This window comes from Colias croceus, chromosome 14 (assembly GCF_905220415.1).
Source record: "Colias croceus chromosome 14, ilColCroc2.1".
Lineage (NCBI taxonomy): Eukaryota > Metazoa > Arthropoda > Insecta > Lepidoptera > Pieridae > Colias > Colias croceus.
Genome location: NC_059550.1, coordinates 1,084,024 through 1,103,009, shown reverse-complemented (window position 1 = coordinate 1,103,009; position 18,986 = coordinate 1,084,024). Strand labels below are relative to the sequence as shown.

At 33.6% G+C, this 18,986-nt stretch overlaps 2 protein-coding genes across 5 annotated transcripts; one reads left to right on the top strand and one right to left on the bottom strand.

Annotated features, from left to right (window-relative positions):
* Window positions 1–92: 92 nt before the first annotated feature.
* Window positions 93–13,944, top strand: LOC123697275 (fumarate hydratase, mitochondrial-like). 4 transcript variants are annotated; one of them, XM_045643736.1, is made up of 12 exons: window positions 93–271; window positions 4,289–4,405; window positions 5,109–5,190; window positions 6,136–6,257; window positions 6,541–6,773; window positions 7,490–7,695; window positions 8,792–8,898; window positions 9,632–9,728; window positions 10,552–10,635; window positions 11,532–11,608; window positions 12,087–12,218; window positions 12,952–13,944. In XM_045643736.1, exons 1-12 carry the CDS (start codon window positions 158–160, stop codon window positions 13,081–13,083), a joined length of 1,503 nt encoding a protein of 500 aa, XP_045499692.1. In that variant the 5' UTR covers window positions 93–157; the 3' UTR covers window positions 13,084–13,944. The 4 variants fall into 4 exon arrangements, with proteins under 4 accessions (XP_045499692.1, XP_045499691.1, XP_045499695.1 ...); XM_045643735.1 differs by lacking the exon at window positions 11,532–11,608 and having other exon boundaries at window positions 10,552–10,713; window positions 12,088–12,218; XM_045643739.1 differs by lacking the exon at window positions 12,952–13,944 and having other exon boundaries at window positions 10,552–10,727; window positions 11,472–11,608; window positions 12,087–12,217.
* Window positions 13,945–15,182: 1,238 nt separating this feature from the next.
* LOC123697429 (RUN domain-containing protein 1) lies at window positions 15,183–18,008 on the bottom strand. Its single transcript, XM_045643946.1, has one exon. It carries the CDS (start codon window positions 17,811–17,813, stop codon window positions 16,173–16,175), a length of 1,641 nt encoding a protein of 546 aa, XP_045499902.1. The 5' UTR covers window positions 17,814–18,008; the 3' UTR covers window positions 15,183–16,172.
* Between the last annotated feature and the right edge of the window lie 978 nt (window positions 18,009–18,986).

Genomic DNA, 18,986 nt, shown 5'->3' with positions numbered 1-18,986 from the left:
TGTTAAATTTTTAACCATAAACAATTGCTTATTTTCTCGTGATGATGTCATAAATGTCAAGTTTGACAACTGACAATTTAAATTCATATTGACAGTGTTTTGCAGCTGATAATCTCGGCATTTAGACAAGAAAAAGCCGATATTATTTCAAGAAATAATGGCTTCCTCTATATTTAAAGTATCTTCCGTATTAGTAAACTCTTCAAAAAATTTGCGATGCGTTGTTAAACTGATTGATAAGCGGGACTTCACCACCACAAATGTCGTCGCGGTAAGTTGCATAACCGCTCTCTTCTTTCGAAATACCTGAATTCAAAATCATCAATTTCTTTAACTATCTTAATTATTATAATAATGAATTTATAACTTATAAATTATTATTATCTTAATTATTATAATAATGAATTTATAATATTTATTACCCTCTGACTTGTACTATGATGCACGTTTATTGTTTTTATTAACCGACTTCAAAAAAAAGGAGGAGGTTATCAATTCGGCCGGTATATATTTTTTTTTTTTTATGTATGTACACCGATTACTCCGAGGTTTCTGAACCGATTTACGTGATTATTTTTTTGTTCGATGCGGGATGGTGTCGAATTGGTCCCATAAAAATTTTATTCGGATAGGCCCAGTAGTTTTTATTTTATGAGCATTTTTGTCTGTAGGTATTTGTAAATTTTGCAAGTGCAAGTTTGAAGTCGGTTGTTTTTAACACAGTTGTTTAAGATAATTTATTAAAGAAAATTGCACATACTGTTGAGAATAATTGTTTAATCTAACTTATATTATATTGTTGTCGGAAAGAAGTTAATTTGACATTTTGCACTTAAAGATTTTAGTTTGATTACTTACATTTTCAAGTTAAGTATATGTCTGCACAGAAATGTATTTATTTGCCAGTGCCATAAACCATTGGTTGCTGCAAGTTAAGATGTAACAGTATCGTAACAATTTTGTCTCATTTGTTGGCTGAAACGGCGAAGCTTGAAGCTGCAACCGCGCGGTGAGCTAAAGACATTCATTCACTGCCGTACACGGACTGCTTAAGCAGTACACAACCGTCGTGGCCCGATCGGGCTGCTCGGTGGTCAATGGGTTAAATAAAATACCTATATTGTAAGTTGTATATAAATGCATAAATGATGTATGTAATTGTTTCATCATAAGATATAGAATTAAATTAAAGAGTGATAAATAAATTATTAAAGCAAGATGTTTATGTAAATTAAATATGTTGTATGTATTGATTAAAAATAAAATATTTTACCATTAGTGAGCTACATCTTAGTATTTACCATAACATAGGCTAAATGCTGAACCCATTTTAACCTGGGTAATTAGATCAATGAAATGTTGAGCATGTAAATCTATACTAATATTATAAAGAGGAAAGGTTTGTAATTATGTATGTATGTATGGTATTCACGCAAAAACTACTGGACCAATTTCAAAAATTCATTCACCATTAGAAAGCTGCATCTTCACTGAGCAACATAGGCAAGGTTTTATCCTGGAAATCCTACGGGAACGGGAACTATTATATACTATATAACACATTTTCCTTATAAAAATGCGGGTGAGGCCGCAGGCGGTAAGCTCTAGTACTTAATAATTTTACTGTTCGAAAATGTATTAGAGATGTAGTTGAAGACACATAAGTGCATTATATATACTGTATATGTATCGTGACTGACTTGGTAATTCAGAGGAGATAGATATAAATTATAAACAAGTTTTTTGTTTTTTTTCATTTTTCTAATCAGAAATAGTTAAGATTAGCATTTTCATGTTGCAGTGATATTCAACATCAAACATTTATTTATTAATTCAATAAGACTTCTTCTAGTAGCCCTTTTGAATTGTCATGTAATACATTAATATTTACTATTTACCGGTTCGGATAATGGTTGTTTATATATTTTATTAAGTTAAGAGTGGGTTTGTAACCAAATTTATCGGAAACTACTTGACCAATTTTAATGAATTTTGTTGTGCTTTTGGTAGATCTGATTTACAAACAATTTTTAGTATTAGCTTCACTGTCGTTTTATAAGGTTGAGATATATCTAATTACATACATTCATAGATATTATCTCATTTGCCCACTAAAATTGTGTTATAGATGTTGTTTTATTAATATTGTACCTTATTAGCACCACTAGTTATTTCTTTCTATAATGAGCCACAGTAACAATGATATATAACAATCGCAGTTACGTGTTGTGTAAACAACGATCAAAACAAATGAAAAAGATAGCAAAGTATTCTCACGCGCTCTATAATTGGAATTGCAAATTGCCATCGAAAGGCCGAAAGCGATTAAGTTCATTTCGTCGCGGACCGTCTTACGATACGCACGTACTTTAAATCTGGGGTCTTTATACGCGACTGTGATTACTGATTTCATTTTGTATTCCACACTACATACAACGGCAACGTGACTATACCAGTAAAACAAGTTTTGAGAATCGCGTACCGGCGCGCGCGGCTGAATTAGATTTTTATTATCTGTGGTAGCCATAGCCAACGCAACAGTTTAGAAAGTCACTGGTTTGATAGATTTAAAAAAATAAATTGTGACATTGTTGTGTACGACAACAGTTGATTGTATTTTTTATATTTTAACTAGGTACCTATATCGTTAAGTTTTTGCGTAAAAATGGCTTGTTCAGTATGTATGAATCCAGATGGGAAACCTGTGAAAATGGTAAGGAATTTTGTTTGAAATATTAAAATTGTTAAATTAATATAAGAGTCTGATGTAAGATTTGTTTGCGTACTCTATAGAACTTACTATGGTAATAAATATATGATAATGTTATCAGTCATTCTAAATTTTAATGAACTTGCGACCTTGGCCTGATCAAAGTTATTCGCTCTTACTTAGTAACGATTTAGTCGAGTATTCAATTCTACAAGATAATAATATAGAAATCTATACTAATGTTATAAAACTGAAGAGTTTGTTTGTTTGAACGCGCTAATCTCAAGAACTACTGGTCCGATTTGAATATTTTTTTCAATGTTGGATAGCCCATTTATCGAGTAAGGCTATAATAAAACTATCATCACGCTAAGACAAACAGTAGCGAAGCCACGCGGGTGAAACCGCGGGGCACCGCTAGTGTTTCATAAACTGTAATAAACATTAGAAAAATATAAAATTTACCATTGAAAATTTACATAGGTAGGTACCGCGCTAATTATATAGGTACGCAAGGTTGGTAGGTACGCATTATTTCAGCAATGTCTGGAATAGTACCTATTCGAGATCGAGGTTCTAATTTATTACGTAACACTAACTAGTATAATATGATTTCATATAGATTTGTTTGTTTTTCTCGTAAGATAGGTACATAATATTATATCACACTAGTAAGTACAAGTAATGCTAATGTAATTGCCGGTTTGCGTAAGGCAGTGAAAAAACAAATATATAATAATATCACTATCTTGATATTATCTTGGGAGTTTATTTTATAACGTTTTTCGATTAAAATATAATTTTGGTGGTATTCCTTTTGTACTTTACTCCGATCTATATTTTATTATGTACCATCTATATTACTTACCCACGTTTTATGTACCTATAACCTACCTACCTATTTGTTTGGGAGGTGATGTAGGTAGGTAGGTATTATAAGTTTTTCGCAGAAATACTCTGGCAAGTGAAAATTCAAAATATCCGGGCCCCGGGGTGTGTGATGAGTTAACCAACTACATAATTATACCCAATAGATACATATTCTTATGGGATATACCTACCTAGGTACAAATTATTTAAAAGAACCATTTTATCGCTTTTGATTATAAATTTTCTTTCTTAATTTTGAATAGGTAGGTACTTACTACTTATATATATATTTTAATAAACATTTTCCGATTTTCAAAAATATATGTAAATACTTTAATAGTTTTTCGGTTGGATTGGGTGTTTTTATTTCCTCATTTTTTTCCTACCTACCAGTACCTACCTACTTGTTCTACGTATTTTATCACGATGATTTTACCTACCGAATTTAGGTACATAAGTACCAACATGTTAAATTTTCGAAGAATATATGGCTAAATATGAACAAGAATTTTACTAACAATAAAATTGTAAACTGGTTTCCCTATTAAATCCTACTAATATTATAAGGAAATGCGAAAGTATTTGTGAGGATGTGTACGTGTGTGTGTTTGTTACTCTTTCACGCAAATAACAATGCGGGTTTTGTTTCAAAACGCGGGCGAAGCCGCGGGCGGAAAGCTAGTAAAATATTATTTCTTTAATTTCCAGAGGAAAGAAAAAGACACGATGGGCGAGCTGGACGTGCCGGACGACAAGCTGTACGGCGCGCAGACCGTGAGGTCCATTATGAACTTCCCCATCGGAGGGATTGAGGAGCGTATGCCGGTTAGTGTTTGTTATGCTATTTATAGATATACTTACATAATATTTTATTAACATGCTATTATTATATTAGCTTCACCTGTATGTTTGTAAGTAACATACTCTTTTAGACTCGATTTTGGTCCACTAATAACGGACATACATATTTAAATCAAACTTAATACTCTTATCAAATATAATAATATATCAAAAATAGGTGACAATGCAATAATTTCATGACCAACACCATTTGACTCATTTATTCAAATCACTTCTAAAAAATCTGCTCTAAAATCAACCAAAGAGAGAGAATATAAGTCTTACCATTACCAATTACCTACCATGAAGTAAAGGTTTTAATATTCCTGTGATTAGCACAATACAGCATTCTAGAGACGACATTTATGTGCTTACCTACCTATTAACTACCGAAATAAAATTTGGAGTTACATTGATAAGATAACTGGTATTGAAATTTACTTTAAAGAATGTTTTTTTTACACGCTTTATATTAGCTTCATCTGTATGTTTGTATGTTTGTAACCGACTTCTTTGGGCGCGATTTTGACCCACTTTAAACGGCCAGATTTCGTTCAAACTTTGTAGATTTATTGAGGACCGATGACAATACACTAATTTGATAAAATTTTCTATTTTTTAGTTCGGTTTTCTATAAAAAGCGTGTTTTTTAGTTTTTTTAAACTATTATTATTATTTTAATTTTCAGTACCCAGTAGTGGTTGCTATGGGAATCTTGAAGAAGGCAGCTGCAAAAGTCAATATTGAGTATGGTCTGGACAAAAAAGTTGGTAAATATCCATGCATTTTCATTTTTTTTAACAGCTCAAGTAGCTTAGTTTATCTTTCGTAATAATATAAACTAGAAAACCTATAATAAAGAAAATTTAGGTAAGTTAAATGACGTTTTTGTTAAATTATTAAATATTGACATTAACATTAAATAATTTGATAGCAAAAAAATCACAACCACATAATATGCAAATAAAATTTATAGCTCTGATAACAGCTGTTATCACAGAGGGTATTGTGGTTTGACGTTATTATATTATATTATGTCATATATATTTTTGCGGTAAGATAAAATGTACCAATAAAATTTGCCACGGGTCTAAGAGAATGAGTTTAAATTATCCATTTTTATAATAGAAATCAAAATCTTCTATTAACTTAGTATGTATCAAAGAGAGGAGATCAAGTAACTCCCTATACTTGCAGAATATTATAAATGCCTCAAACTACTTATTTAAAATCCTTAAATTTTTGATATCATTACTATTTGTATCCAGCACCCTTTTTTAGTTAAGTGCTGATTTACACAGGGTCAGTAACTGACTACAAATTCGAGGCAAATCAGTGCTGACCCGAAAAAAAACCCTGTGTAAACAGATTTGAAGTCAGTACAGAGGCTTGAAGTCTATGTAAACAGTTAAAGTCAGTCGCGGTGCCGAAATTCGGCGCCGCGACTGACTTGTCTACTGACCCTGTGTAAATCAGCACTAACACAATATAGAAGTTGCACAATACATTCTAATTACTTAGATAAAATTTGTTCAAAGTGATGGTCATGCCACATAACAAAAACTCATTTTAGTATTATAATTTATTTTATACACAAATGACACTCATTTCGACTTTTTATATGAAACTCCAACACCTAGTATGTTTTCTCACTTCCACATTTCTCAAAGAAATATATTGAAAAGAAATAAATAATATTTCTTTACAATTTTCAGCGGAAGCCATAGTGCAAGCGTGCGACGATGTCATCTCGGGCAAGTTGTACCGAGAGGGTCACTTTCCCCTCGTCATTTGGCAAACTGGGTCGGGTACACAGACCAACATGAACACTAATGAGGTTTGTTACCACAAAGTTAATGTATTGGGAAAAATTTATTGTTGTTATAATAATAAAATTTATTTACTCACTGTTAAAATAAATAATGAAGAACTTTACTGGTATAGATTGGGTAAATAGACCTCGATTATGAAATGAGGCATTAGAAACTGTCTGTTTAAAATTACTATAATTCAGAAAGCATTATCATGTACCTATAAACCTTTAAAAAATCAACTTGTAAGAGAAAAACATCTCAGAGAATTAAAAATATAATTAATACAAATATAATTTATCTCCGCAGGTCATAGCGAACCGCGCGATCCAAATACTTGGCGGCAAACTTGGCAGCAAAGACCCGGTACATCCAAACGATCACGTGAACAAGTCCCAAAGTTCCAACGATACCTACCCAACGGCTATGCACATAGCGGTGGCGATGGAACTCAGGGATAGATTGATGCCAGGGCTAGTGTGTTTGAGAGACACGCTTGCTTCCAAGTCGAAGGAGTTTGAGAAGATTATTAAGATCGGCAGGTTGGTGAACATACATTCAAACACACACACAAAGTAGTAAAAAATATTGAAAGAAGGAAAATAAATTTGTATTTTGCACTCAAAATATATTTAGAAAGAAGAAAGAAAGAAAATACATTTAATCCAACACACAAAAATACAAAGCAAAAACAACAAAGTAACTTGCAATGAACAAAAACAATTAAATAAAATTACAATTTATAAAAGAAGTAGGTGTATGGTCTCGTTTGTACAAGTAAAAAAATAAAAATAAAAAAAACATAGGTATTATATTATGTGGTTGACTATAGTATGTGTGCTGGACAGGGATACCACTCAGGAAATCTGTGGCTTAATAGCCGCAGCACTGATTTTCAGTGGTTCCCATATCGCAACTGACGTTTGCAGTGATATTTACAAATTATAAAATAATAAAGTTCCAAATAATACATATCTTACATATATTTTAATATATTACACATCCATTACATAAATATGGAATAACAGATACTATATCCTAACTAGCTACTAAAATAAATACTATATACTAACTAGCTACTAAAATAAATAACAAAATAAGTATTTCAGGACATTTTTCATACACGGCACGATCTGATCCCATACTAAGCTTTTCGCTCGTGTTATGAAAACCAAATGGCTGATAAACATACATACATAATTTTAAATACAATCAAAAACTACCAAGAATTTTATATATTTCATGTATTTCTTTCCAGAACGCACTTAATGGATGCTGTACCTCTAACACTAGGCCAAGAGTTCTCCGGATACGCGTCCCAACTCACATATGGTATAGAGCGAGTGTGTAGCACACTACCTCGTCTGCACTACTTGGCATTGGGTGGAACTGCTGTGGGCACCGGGCTCAATACCAGGGTGGGATTCGCCGAAAAATGCGCTAAGGAGATCGCTAATTTGACTGGTGAGTGAGGTTACAATATAATAAAGCTAACTCATATGGTACGGAGTGAGTACTGCTGTGGGCACTGGGCTTAACACCAAGGTGGGATTCGCCGAGAAATGCGCTAAGGAGATCGCCAATTTGACTGGTTAGTGAGGTTACAATATAATAAAGCTAACTCATATGGTACGGAGTGAGTACTGCTGTGGGCACTGGGCTTAACACCAAGGTGGGATTCGCCGAGAAATGCGCTAAGGAGATCGCCAATTTGACTGGTTAGTGAGGTTACAATATAATAAAGCTAACTCATATGGTACGGAGTGAGTACTGCTGTGGGCACTGGGCTTAACACCAAGGTGGGATTCGCCGAGAAATGCGCTAAGGAGATCGCCAATTTGACTGGTTAGTGAGGTTACAATATAATAAAGCTAACTCATATGGTACGGAGTGAGTACTGCTGTGGGCACTGGGCTTAACACCAAGGTGGGATTCGCCGAGAAATGCGCTAAGGAGATCGCCAATTTGACTGGTTAGTGAGGTTACAATATAATAAAGCTAACTCATATGGTACGGAGTGAGTGAGTACTGCTGTAGGCACTGGGCTTAACACCAGGGTGGGATTCGCCGAGAAATGCGCTAAGGAGATCGCCAATTTGACTGGTGAGTGACGTCACTAACAGATATATATATAACTCATATCATATGGCACTGAGTGAGTGTGTACACTACTTGGCATTGGGTGGCACTGCTGTGGGCTCAATACCAGGGTGGGATTCACAGAGAAGTGCGCTAAAGAGATCGCCAATTTGACTGGTGAGTGACGTCACTAACAGATAATATGGTATAGAGACACTACAGAAAGAGCAAAAAAAAAAATGATTTAAATTTACCAAAAGTGTATGTATGTATGTTTGTCGATAAATATTATCAAAATGTTTTTCTCAATTCGCTAACCCATTGAGCCCCGATCGGTCCACGACACAATAGATTTTCTATTGTGTCAGTGATTCCGGGGCCTGAGTTATTTAATACCTAAAGTGCAGGTTCTACCTTGGCAAGCACATAAACTGCTGCTCTTGTTTGAAGTATAGATTTTAAGTTTTCTTTTCATGTACAGGTATTCCTTTCGAATCTGCACCGAACAAGTTTGAGGCGTTGGCCTGCCACGACTCGATGGTTGAAGTATCTGGAGCTCTCAACACTATCGCTGTATCTCTTATGAAGGTAATATATATTTTCTAACATTTCTGTCATTTTAATGGTTATGATTACCTATTACCCGATGTAATATTATGTTTAAGCTAAAAATAATTGTTAATTTTAATAAAATGACATGTGGCAACTGACAAGTAGAATATTATAGTAGAGCAATTTTAATAGGCAACATTTGACAGTTCAACAAAATTCAACAACGTAACCTAGTAACGACGACATAGAATAACATGATATTTCGTTTTGTTAGAACTGCACATTTGCTTAACTTTTTTCAATTATGATTACATATTTATAATAATAATGACCGATACAAGTAATTTTAAGATTTCATTTTACTGATAAACCATCCTAAACATAATAAACAATTTCTGAATTGAAGAACTGACGTCGCTACAATTTTGTGTCAATAAACCTTTTTTCTTTTTAAATACCAGAGACGTTACTCTAAAAATCGAAATCTGACATCTAGAATCGAATGCATTGATTACTTGTGAATAAAAATCAACATAAATTAATAAATTCGATTGACAAATGTTTCAAATCCGTATCGATTTAATCGATGTTTTTAAGCAGATTACCTCTCTTCGAAGATAAAATTGATAGACGTCAAATGTTGCCTATTAAATTGGCTCTACTATAATAGGTTTTATCTTTATTATGTTCTGTGAATGCCCAGCAGTATATGTAATAATATTTTATTGATATTTATTGCAATATCTTACTCGAATGTTATGATTGACAGATCGTGAACGACATCCGTCTATTAGCTTCCGGACCTAGGTGCGGTCTTGCTGAATTACTCCTGCCAGAGAACGAACCTGGTTCATCTATTATGCCAGGTAAGCTTATTTAAAGATTATAAGTGCATTATTATTTATCCTTGGTGACAAAAAGCTGCCTAAATACAGGGTTAGTTTTCAATGACCGGCCAAATTTTCAGAAATTGTTCAGAATCGATGACATTTTCGATGTAATGAAAAAAAAAACGTTTTTTTTTTAATTAGATTTCATTCCTGTCTAAAAAGCGAACGTGTGGACATTACAAAAGCACAATTCAGTTCAACAACCTAGATAGGTAGAAGCTAGCACACATATAAATTTGGCGATGCGCGCACGCACAAAAGTGCATTGATTATCGCGTGTTTACGATTTAGGAAATTTTTAAGATATTTTCAAATGAATGCAATTATATTTTTTTTTTTATTCGACAATAATATTTCAAATGTACCTTTGGTTTAATATCTAGATCTTAATTTTAAATTTTGGCTGGTCATTGAAAACTAACCCTGTATGTAGAAGACCACTCTTTATTGTTAAAAAAAAGCTCTAAAATTGAGTTTACAATGTTACAAAAAAAATGGAAAGTACAAATGCATTCAACTTATAATAAATGTCTAATCTTTAAATGCAAGTAGTAAAATATTGAAAACTTTAACTAAAATAATTACTAGAGGGATGTGTGAAAATATATTAGTCTCTCGTCAATAATGTAGATTGTAGCTTTCTACTTATGAAAGAATTGTCAGTATCTATCATACTTTTTTTTTTGTTTTTACTTTCAAGTCGTAAAAAGTGTGTTGTGAAGATTATAGAAATTGTATCGAAAAATACATATTTGAGACAAAAATTTAAACCAACAATTTATATTAATAAATTTTCCAGGCAAAGTGAACCCCACGCAATGTGAATCCCTCACAATGATCGCCGCTCAAGTGATGGGCAACCACGTGGCCTGCACCATCGGTGGTAGCAACGGTCACTTTGAGCTCAACGTCTTCAAGCCCATGATTGTGGCCAACGTTCTCAGGTCTATACGGCTTTTGGGTGAGTTGTTTATTTATTGCACGCCTCATAAGCGAAGCGTTGAGGTGGGTACTACTGTCACTTCGCGCAAAACATCTGATTTTTCAAACTTAAAATGTCTTTATGTATCATACATTGCACTTGTAAGATAATACATACACACACATATTAAGAAAAAACACTATTTTTAACATTCATGATATTTTTTATGTCATTTTTGTTATTTAAACTAGTTTAAAAACAGTTTAAAAAAGTTCTGTCTTGGACGTCCGTGTGTCTGTATGTGCGGAGGATTTTCTTGTTAACACGATAGCGACCGAAATACTTTACTAATCGAGTCTTTTTTTTTCTCTTACGCTTGAGTATGCTCAGGAATAGAACCCTTTCATTTTTCAGGGTCTGATTCGATGTGGTTAAATTGTTATTAAATAAACAAAAAAAAAATATCGACTGTTCTCCATAATTTTAGTATATTCTTTATTTTATTTTTTTTTTTATATTTATAGTGTACTCAAAATTCACCATTATAAACTCGATTCTTTATACTATAAGCCAAGGTTTAAAAAAATAAGTTGGTAGTCAGTCCCTTAAACCTGCGCAGTTTCACATCTAGGTGGGGCCACAAGAAAAATAGCTCAATTATTACGGTACCCGCTTTCTTTATTTTTCCAACTGTTTTATTTTATTTCTTTTTTATATTTATAGTGTACTCTTTATAAATAATCAATTTTATTGTAAAGGATGAGATTATGAGGCGTGCACTTTTGGATTTTCCAAACTATTTATTATTATATAGTAGGGTAAGTGATGGGCAACCACGTGGCCTGCACCATCGGTGGGTAGCAACGGTCACTTTGAGCTCAACGTCTTCAAGCCCATGATTGTGGCCAACATTCTGAGATCCATTCGTTTGTTGGTGAGTTGGAATAAAGAAAAGAACAAGACAGATATCCACCATAGGACGCTATCTTGCCTAAGTTTTTTTTTTTTTTTAATTATAATCATTGCAATCAGTCAATTGACTATGAGCAATTGACTTTGGATCAGAATAAATTGGCGGTTGAAGAATTAAGAGCCAGCCTAAGTGAAAAAAAATATGTCAAAAATATATTTTATGTCAATCGAAATAAAATTCAAATTACATACCATGCTACACGTTATTATACAGCAGGTTTTTTAAGATCTTCAAGTGTAGAGTGAACTTTATAGGGAAGCAAGTACCATATTGGACCACATCTCGGCTTAACATCAGGCGAGATTGTGGTCAAGCGCAATACGATAAAATGTCAAGATAAATCGTCCATGACATGATGCAGTGTACCTTCAGAGATGTCTCTTTAAACCTTTTTTTTAATTGATATTTTAAATTCATTAATATTTGTTACTCCATTCTAGGTGACGGTTGCCAAGCTTTCAACAAGAACTGTGCGGTCGGCATCAAAGCAAACGTGGCTCAAATCGACAAGATCATGAAAGAATCCCTCATGCTTGTCACTGCTCTTAACCCGCATATTGGATACGATAAGGTACGTTATTTTAAACTGGATTAAACTGCACTTTAAAGCTACCTAGCTTCAGGGGCGTAGCTACCGCCGTATCTGCCGTATCAATTATACGGGGCCCCCATCGTGCGCTTTTGTGAGAAATCTTTACCTTTCCTAAGGGCCCCCAAACAAATTTTTATACGGGGCCCCGCCAAGGCATGCTACGCTTCTGCCTAGCTTACTGCTAGCACCTTGGTACCTACCAAGGTGCTAGTAGTAAACAGTATCAATTCTCGAAAGTTCAGCACACTCGTTCCCATTGCTATATTTAATATATTTAATTTCACATTACAGTGAATTAAATTTTTAGTTTCGTTGTTTATAATCGCCAAGAATCAAGTCTAGCCAAAAGTCGAATATCTAAGAGCTAGCGCGCACGAGCAACTTTTGTCTCCGCAACTATTTTGTCTCTCCCATTAACTCTATGGGCTAGTAAGAAAGCGCGCACGTAGCGACGCAACTCCCCATAGTGTTTATGGGAGAGACGAAATAGTTGCGGAGACAAAAGTTGCTCATGCGCGCTAGCTCTAAGAAGAATTTTGCATCAGTAACACAGTTTATTTTAAGGCAATCTATATCTATCAAATCCTTTATCTAAAGATTCTTAGCGATAAGATCATCTGTTGTACATATCCACCTTTTATTTGTTATTTGTTGTTTCTTTATCCACTATAAATGAAAGAAAGTATTCAATAAATTAATTTATTTGTTCTAGGCTGCTCAAATCGCGAAAACGGCGCACAAAGAAGGCGGTACTCTCAAGGACACGGCTATCAAGCTAGGCATCCTGACCGCTGAACAGTTCGACAAGTGGGTCCGACCTGAAGACATGCTGGGGCCCAAGTAGACCTGATGATGCACTGGATCGAGGGTCTGCTGCATCGTGTGCGGGGTAGCCTTGACGTGGATAATGTAGTAAAGGGATGTTCTAATACAGTAGAAAGCTGTTTAAAGTCTTGAAAATTGTCCTCTTATTGAGCATAATATATTTATATCATTTTATAAAAAAAAAGACGTGTGGCACTCGGGGACTGCCGCGGTACAGCTATTGCATGCTATGCCTTCAAGCCACACCTCCGCCCGTCGGAGTGGGGAGCGTGAGGTTTTTCGTTACAAAATTTTTGGATTCGGTCCCCGCGCTCAAGGCCCGCGATAGAAGCTATGCAATAGCTTAAAAATAAACCCTATTTAATATTTTGATACTTGCATGTTTATAAGAAGGGAACAACGAAATATAATTTCTCATGACACCTTTGAGTTATCTGCTATCTACTGTATTAGGATATCAATGTATTATTTCAAGTTTACTGCAATTTACAGTTGTGTTAATTTTAAATCATTTTTAAATTTTAAATCAATTTTTCCATCAATTGTTATTGATGGAAAAAATGGTAGAAAGAAGTCAAGGTTACCTTATTATATTTATTTTATGATGGAAACACAGTGTACATGTATTTAATTTAATTTTTGATGTATGTTCCGATTATTATACATTTTTTTATTCAAAATAGTATCTGCGAGTGTATACTATGTGATGCCTTAGAAACAAAAAAAGTTCCGATTGGAATTAACTCTACCACAAGAAAATACGTATAAATGAATAAATATAACTGCCAATGACATTATAAATTAAAAGGTGTAGTTATGTTACCAATAAAACATTCAATCTTCTAAGAGCTAGCGCGCAAGAGCAACTTTTGTCTCCGCAACTCAAACTCAAACATTCATTTATTCAATTAGACTACTATTTAGTAGCACTTTCGAATCGTCATTACATAGGTAAGTATTTTTAACATTTACCACCGATTCGGAAAGCAGTATCTATGGAGAAGAATCGGCAAGAAACTCCATAGTTGCTCTTTTAACATCATGTCAATATTACAATATATGAAACTTATATTTATTACTATTTTGTCTCTCCCATCAACTCTATGTGGAGTTGCGTCGCTACGTGCGCGCACTTTCATACTAGCCCATAGGTGGGAGAGACAAAATAGTTGCGGAGACAAAAGTTGCTCGTGCGCACTAGCTCTAAATGTCAGAGTAAGATGGCAAGATTCAATTATCGTGAGCGAAAAAGAGATAACTGAAGTAATTTTCGCTAATAAGCCACATTTAAACGTTTGTTAACCTGTGCTTTTAGCCTATCTACACCTTTTATAAATTAAAGTATGTACCTACATTATAATTTGTGCCATCACTGGATGCAAAAAAAAAATCAATTGTCTTGTGCCAATGCATTATTATGCACAAAGATGGCCTACATCAGGAAAAGCAATATTTTGAATGTTTTTTATTTGTAAACAGCTATTGTATGTATGGTTGATGTGTTTCTGTTATTTATCGTTATTAAACATTAATGTTTTATTCTTTGTTTTATTTTTATAGCCCTTTATCTTCCTATCAACATATTTTATATCTATACTTATATTATAAAGCTGAAGAGTTTGTTTGTTTGAACGCGCTAATCTCAGGAACTACTAGTCCGATTTGAAAAATTATTTTGGTGTTAGCCCATTTATCGAGGAAAGCTATAGGCTATAATATATACTCACACTTAAAGACCAACAGGAGCGGAGCAATGCGGGTGAAACCGCGAGGAACAGCTAGTAATAAAACGAATTATGATAATTACGCTTTAACTATCTTCTATCAATTACAATACCTTTCTATGAGACACTGGTAACATAAAATCACATGAAATTCTTTTACATCAATATAGGATAAACTTATTAAATTACTAGCGGTCCGCCCCGGCTTCGCCCGTGGTACATATTCACGTTTTCTCTACTAAGAACCATCCTCGAACTTCAAGGAATATTATAAAAAAAGAATTAACGAAATCAGTTAAGCCGTTCTCAAGTTATGCGCTTACCAACACATTTTGGGATTCATTTTTATATTATAGATTATCCGAATAATAAAAGGTTTCAATAAAACAACACATTTTTCAACTGAATATATTTGCAATAAAATTAATTCCTATGATAAGTAAGTACACTATCTTTGGTAAAATAAATGGGAATGTATCTTTGGTTTATATTTCATAAACTTACAGCCGTACTATCACAAAATAAATTCTGCAGAAATAACATTATATTCATAATATATTTCACTCATATAAATGGAATGTTTTATTTCTATATTGTACTTGTAAGACAAAGATTGAAAATAGGTGCAACTGTATTTTCACTATTTTAGGTAAAGTGGTACATCATTGAACATTTTGCCTATAAGTAAACTAAATATTGCATGTAGGTATATTATTTTTATGAACAAAAAAAGCATGAGCATAATATGAGATAAGAAGTAATACATATACAATTTCTGATCATATTAATATAAGTACTAAATATTATGTAGAAAGGTTGGTATAACTTTTGAGTTCAAACAACTTGAATTTAACGTAATACATTATTTAAAAAATACAAAAAAACTAAAACTAATGTGAAAAGATTTATAGACAGTACAAAGTCTAAGATATAAATATTGTATAATTAGCCATATATTTTGTTAATACATTTACAATAACATATCTCTTGAACAAACCTACAAAGTCAACTTCTTTAAAACTGAAGCAAAGGATTACTAGAAACCTAAAATAGTTCTTAATGCTACCATAAAACTGCAGCTAAATCTTCTTCACAAAGTATCACTTCTTTACAGATAAACAACATAAACTAAATAAATAATAGTTTCATTTGCTATACATTACAATTAAATCTAAATACATATCTATACATAAGAAAGCATTTACATTTCTCTAAATGATAGGCCAATATATCAGATCAAAACTAAAAGTAATCAAGTCAATGAATTTGAAAATTTGTCAAAATTTTACATTCATCGAGTTAACTAGTTATTTAAACTTATAATAGTGGACTAGAGTTTACACATTATATAAATACACAGAGCAATATGGAAGGCGACTTAAACTTACATAAATACGTCTTTTATATTCTGGAATTGCTTCACAGCCAGATCAACAGGCAGATCAAAACTATATGGCGTTAGTCTATCGAGACTCTGTAAGGCATCTTGAAATCCTGTATTAACTACATAACTTGTGGAGGAGTAGTAGGAATCTACTAGAGACCTACATTTCAACATTATATTCAACCAAATAACAAGTTTGTGAGCGTTCAATGCAGCGCAAACAAATGCTTTAAAATGGGCGTCATAGCTTCGTTTATATGGGGTGTGTGATGCTAGAATACCTCCAATAGCACTTAACAAACTCTGTTTATTGGTAATTGCCGTACCTCCAACTATATCTAGATTAAAGCTTTGACTCAGTTTCCTTGCAGGCGTTGAATTAAAACGATCACCATCATTCAAATCATAGTAACGTAAAATAACTTCCCATATGTGAATTGAATGTGATGTTGATGACCTTCTGACTGGAAAACAGCCTATAATTGGTACCAGGGAAGTTGTTTCTTGTCCAACAAGGCCATGCTGTAGTAAGTCCCTCAAATTAATAGCCAAGTGACGTCTTACTGCCGTTGTTAATGGAGCATCATTAATAATTATTCCTCCTTCCTCTGATTCACTGTCATAACTGTCAATAATAGACTGTGACAGTCTTTCCCTTGACACCATATGAAGTACAGCATCTATTGACATTTCTAACTTTGCTCGTAAGTTCCCCCAATGTGTAACTAGTGTTGAAGATTTACTTTCATACCTTTTATTTGTGTTTGGCGAACAACCAAACTGAGATACAGTAAATATTTGAATCAAAGTTGAAGCTTTTCTCATCAAGTTTATAGTTTCAGCTTTAAGCTCATCATTTACTTTATTCTTACTGTAAGTCTTGTCAAAAGTATTTGGTTTCCCCACTTTTTTTGGTTCAGATTTACTAGTCTGAGGTTTGCCATTAAATTCTTCATTTTTCATCAGCCTAATGAACTTTTGCATATCATCTATATGAGTTTGAAGTTTGCTGATAATTTCATCCTTTGAAAGCTGCCTATCTGCATACTGACGAACTGCACAGTCAATCTGATGTCGTAATTCATCTGTTGTAAGTGGTTGATGACAGCCTTCTTCTAAGCTTCGATCGATTTCCTTACGCAGATGCTCTATGAGGGATCTATGTTTTGAATCGTCAAGTTTAGAAGTACTAGCAGCGAATCTTTCGAGCTCTTTCAGTTGATTTTTTAATCTGTCCACGAATCGTGCTTGCTTTGCTCGCTGACTGCGTATTTTCCTTTCTAACTCTACACATTCACTGCAAGCGCCATCGTCTGTACTTCCTTGGGGTGCCTCTCTCGAATCAACTCCGCGAGAAGTAAACTCTTCGAGCGCTTGTAACATAGCATCTTTCTCTTCTGGAGGAGCTTTAAGAATTTGTCTGAGTCTAAATTCAACCTGTGCGAGGTGCGAAGTCAACGAAAATACTGACGACGATAGGATTTCTTGTTCCTCTTCCAAAGCATGTATTCGGTCACCCGACGATTGTTCGGGAGATGCTTCATCGCAAAGGTTTTCTTTAGGTGCTCCTAAAGGTTCACATCGAGGCTCCTGCCAAATAGGAATTTCACCATCTTCGTAATCGCACGCAGTAGAATCCATTTTTGAGGGCTTTAAATCACATAGGTAAGTTTATTTTACCACACGATACAAAACAATTTGTTTAGATAGCTCATTATTGTTTACTTCTATGATATGTAGATAGCAAGGCAAAATTAATTAAACTTTGTAATTAATTATTTACACTATGCGACCGAGAAAAGAAAATGTGAATGAAAATTATATCTATAGACTATAGTAGGCTCTATGTGTGTGTAATACAGGGTAGGCGATAGACGTCATACTTCAGTTTTCAGTTTTCACAGTGACGTCATGACAGTTAATACCGATACGAACAACATTCAAATAAAGCTCTAAAGACTGCACATTAGAGTTTAAAATAAAATAAAAATTTACGATTGGAACAGCGGTGAACCTGCCGCATAAATGTAGGTATGGATTTTTGACATGACCATGGTTAGGTATTGATCGTAATGTGATCGTCAAGAAGCTTATATCCTCTAATACACTGGAGATTGCACTATGACCATTAACTTGAAACAAGAAACTATGACATTCAATGACGTCAGTCATGTTTTTTGTCTCTTTCTGTCGAGTGACCACGCTGGTTTGTAAATTCAGGATTTTTCAAAATAGAAAAAACTAAAAATCATGGTCTATAAATAATAACGACATATATTTTTAACAGTATTTATATTATAATATTATGGTCATACTTTATAGGTAGGTACATACAATTTTAATTGGTATAGAATGATAGTTATAAATAATTTTTGGCTACAAAGCTTGGATATGAACCGATATATAGCATTAACATCCTTTGTAAATAGAGGAAAATTGTGTTTTGCATCAGATGCTGTTTACCAAATTGTTAGCTACTCAGATCTTCTTTTTAAACGCGTTGCTTCGACGGGTCAATTTCAAGCCAGAATCATCAAAGAAAAACTGTTTAGCTGTTTGTTTTGTTTAGCAGCCTTGCACAAATTTCAGCTAACTTTACAAAGTTTATTTTTAAAAAGGTATTTTTTTTCTGGGTCGTAATCCTCAGTAACCTTGATGGGCACATATATTTCTTTTTATTTTACTTTTTGGAAAGCTGAAATACGTAAAACAAAAAAATATGAGGTAAGTTAAAAAAGTATAAATTTCAATGTAAAAACGAACAATCTTATAACTACATGTGAGTGCAATACCGATGTCATGTGTTGTTTCATT

What these genes read in the sequence shown, in the direction of transcription:
- LOC123697275 (XM_045643736.1), top strand. Translation starts at nt 158, where the DNA reads ATGGCTTCCTCTATATTTAAAGTATCTTCCGTATTAGTAAACTCTTCA. An exon ending in GGATTGAGGAGCGTATGCCG is followed by an intron (nt 4,406 to 5,108) that starts GTTAGTGTTTGT and finishes TTTAATTTTCAG; the next exon opens with TACCCAGTAGTGGTTGCTAT. An exon ending in CGTGGCCTGCACCATCGGTG is followed by an intron (nt 10,636 to 11,531) that starts GTAGCAACGGTC and finishes CACCATCGGTGG; the next exon opens with GTAGCAACGGTCACTTTGAG.
- LOC123697429 (XM_045643946.1), bottom strand. Translation starts at nt 17,813, where the DNA reads ATGGATTCTACTGCGTGCGATTACGAAGATGGTGAAATTCCTATTTGG.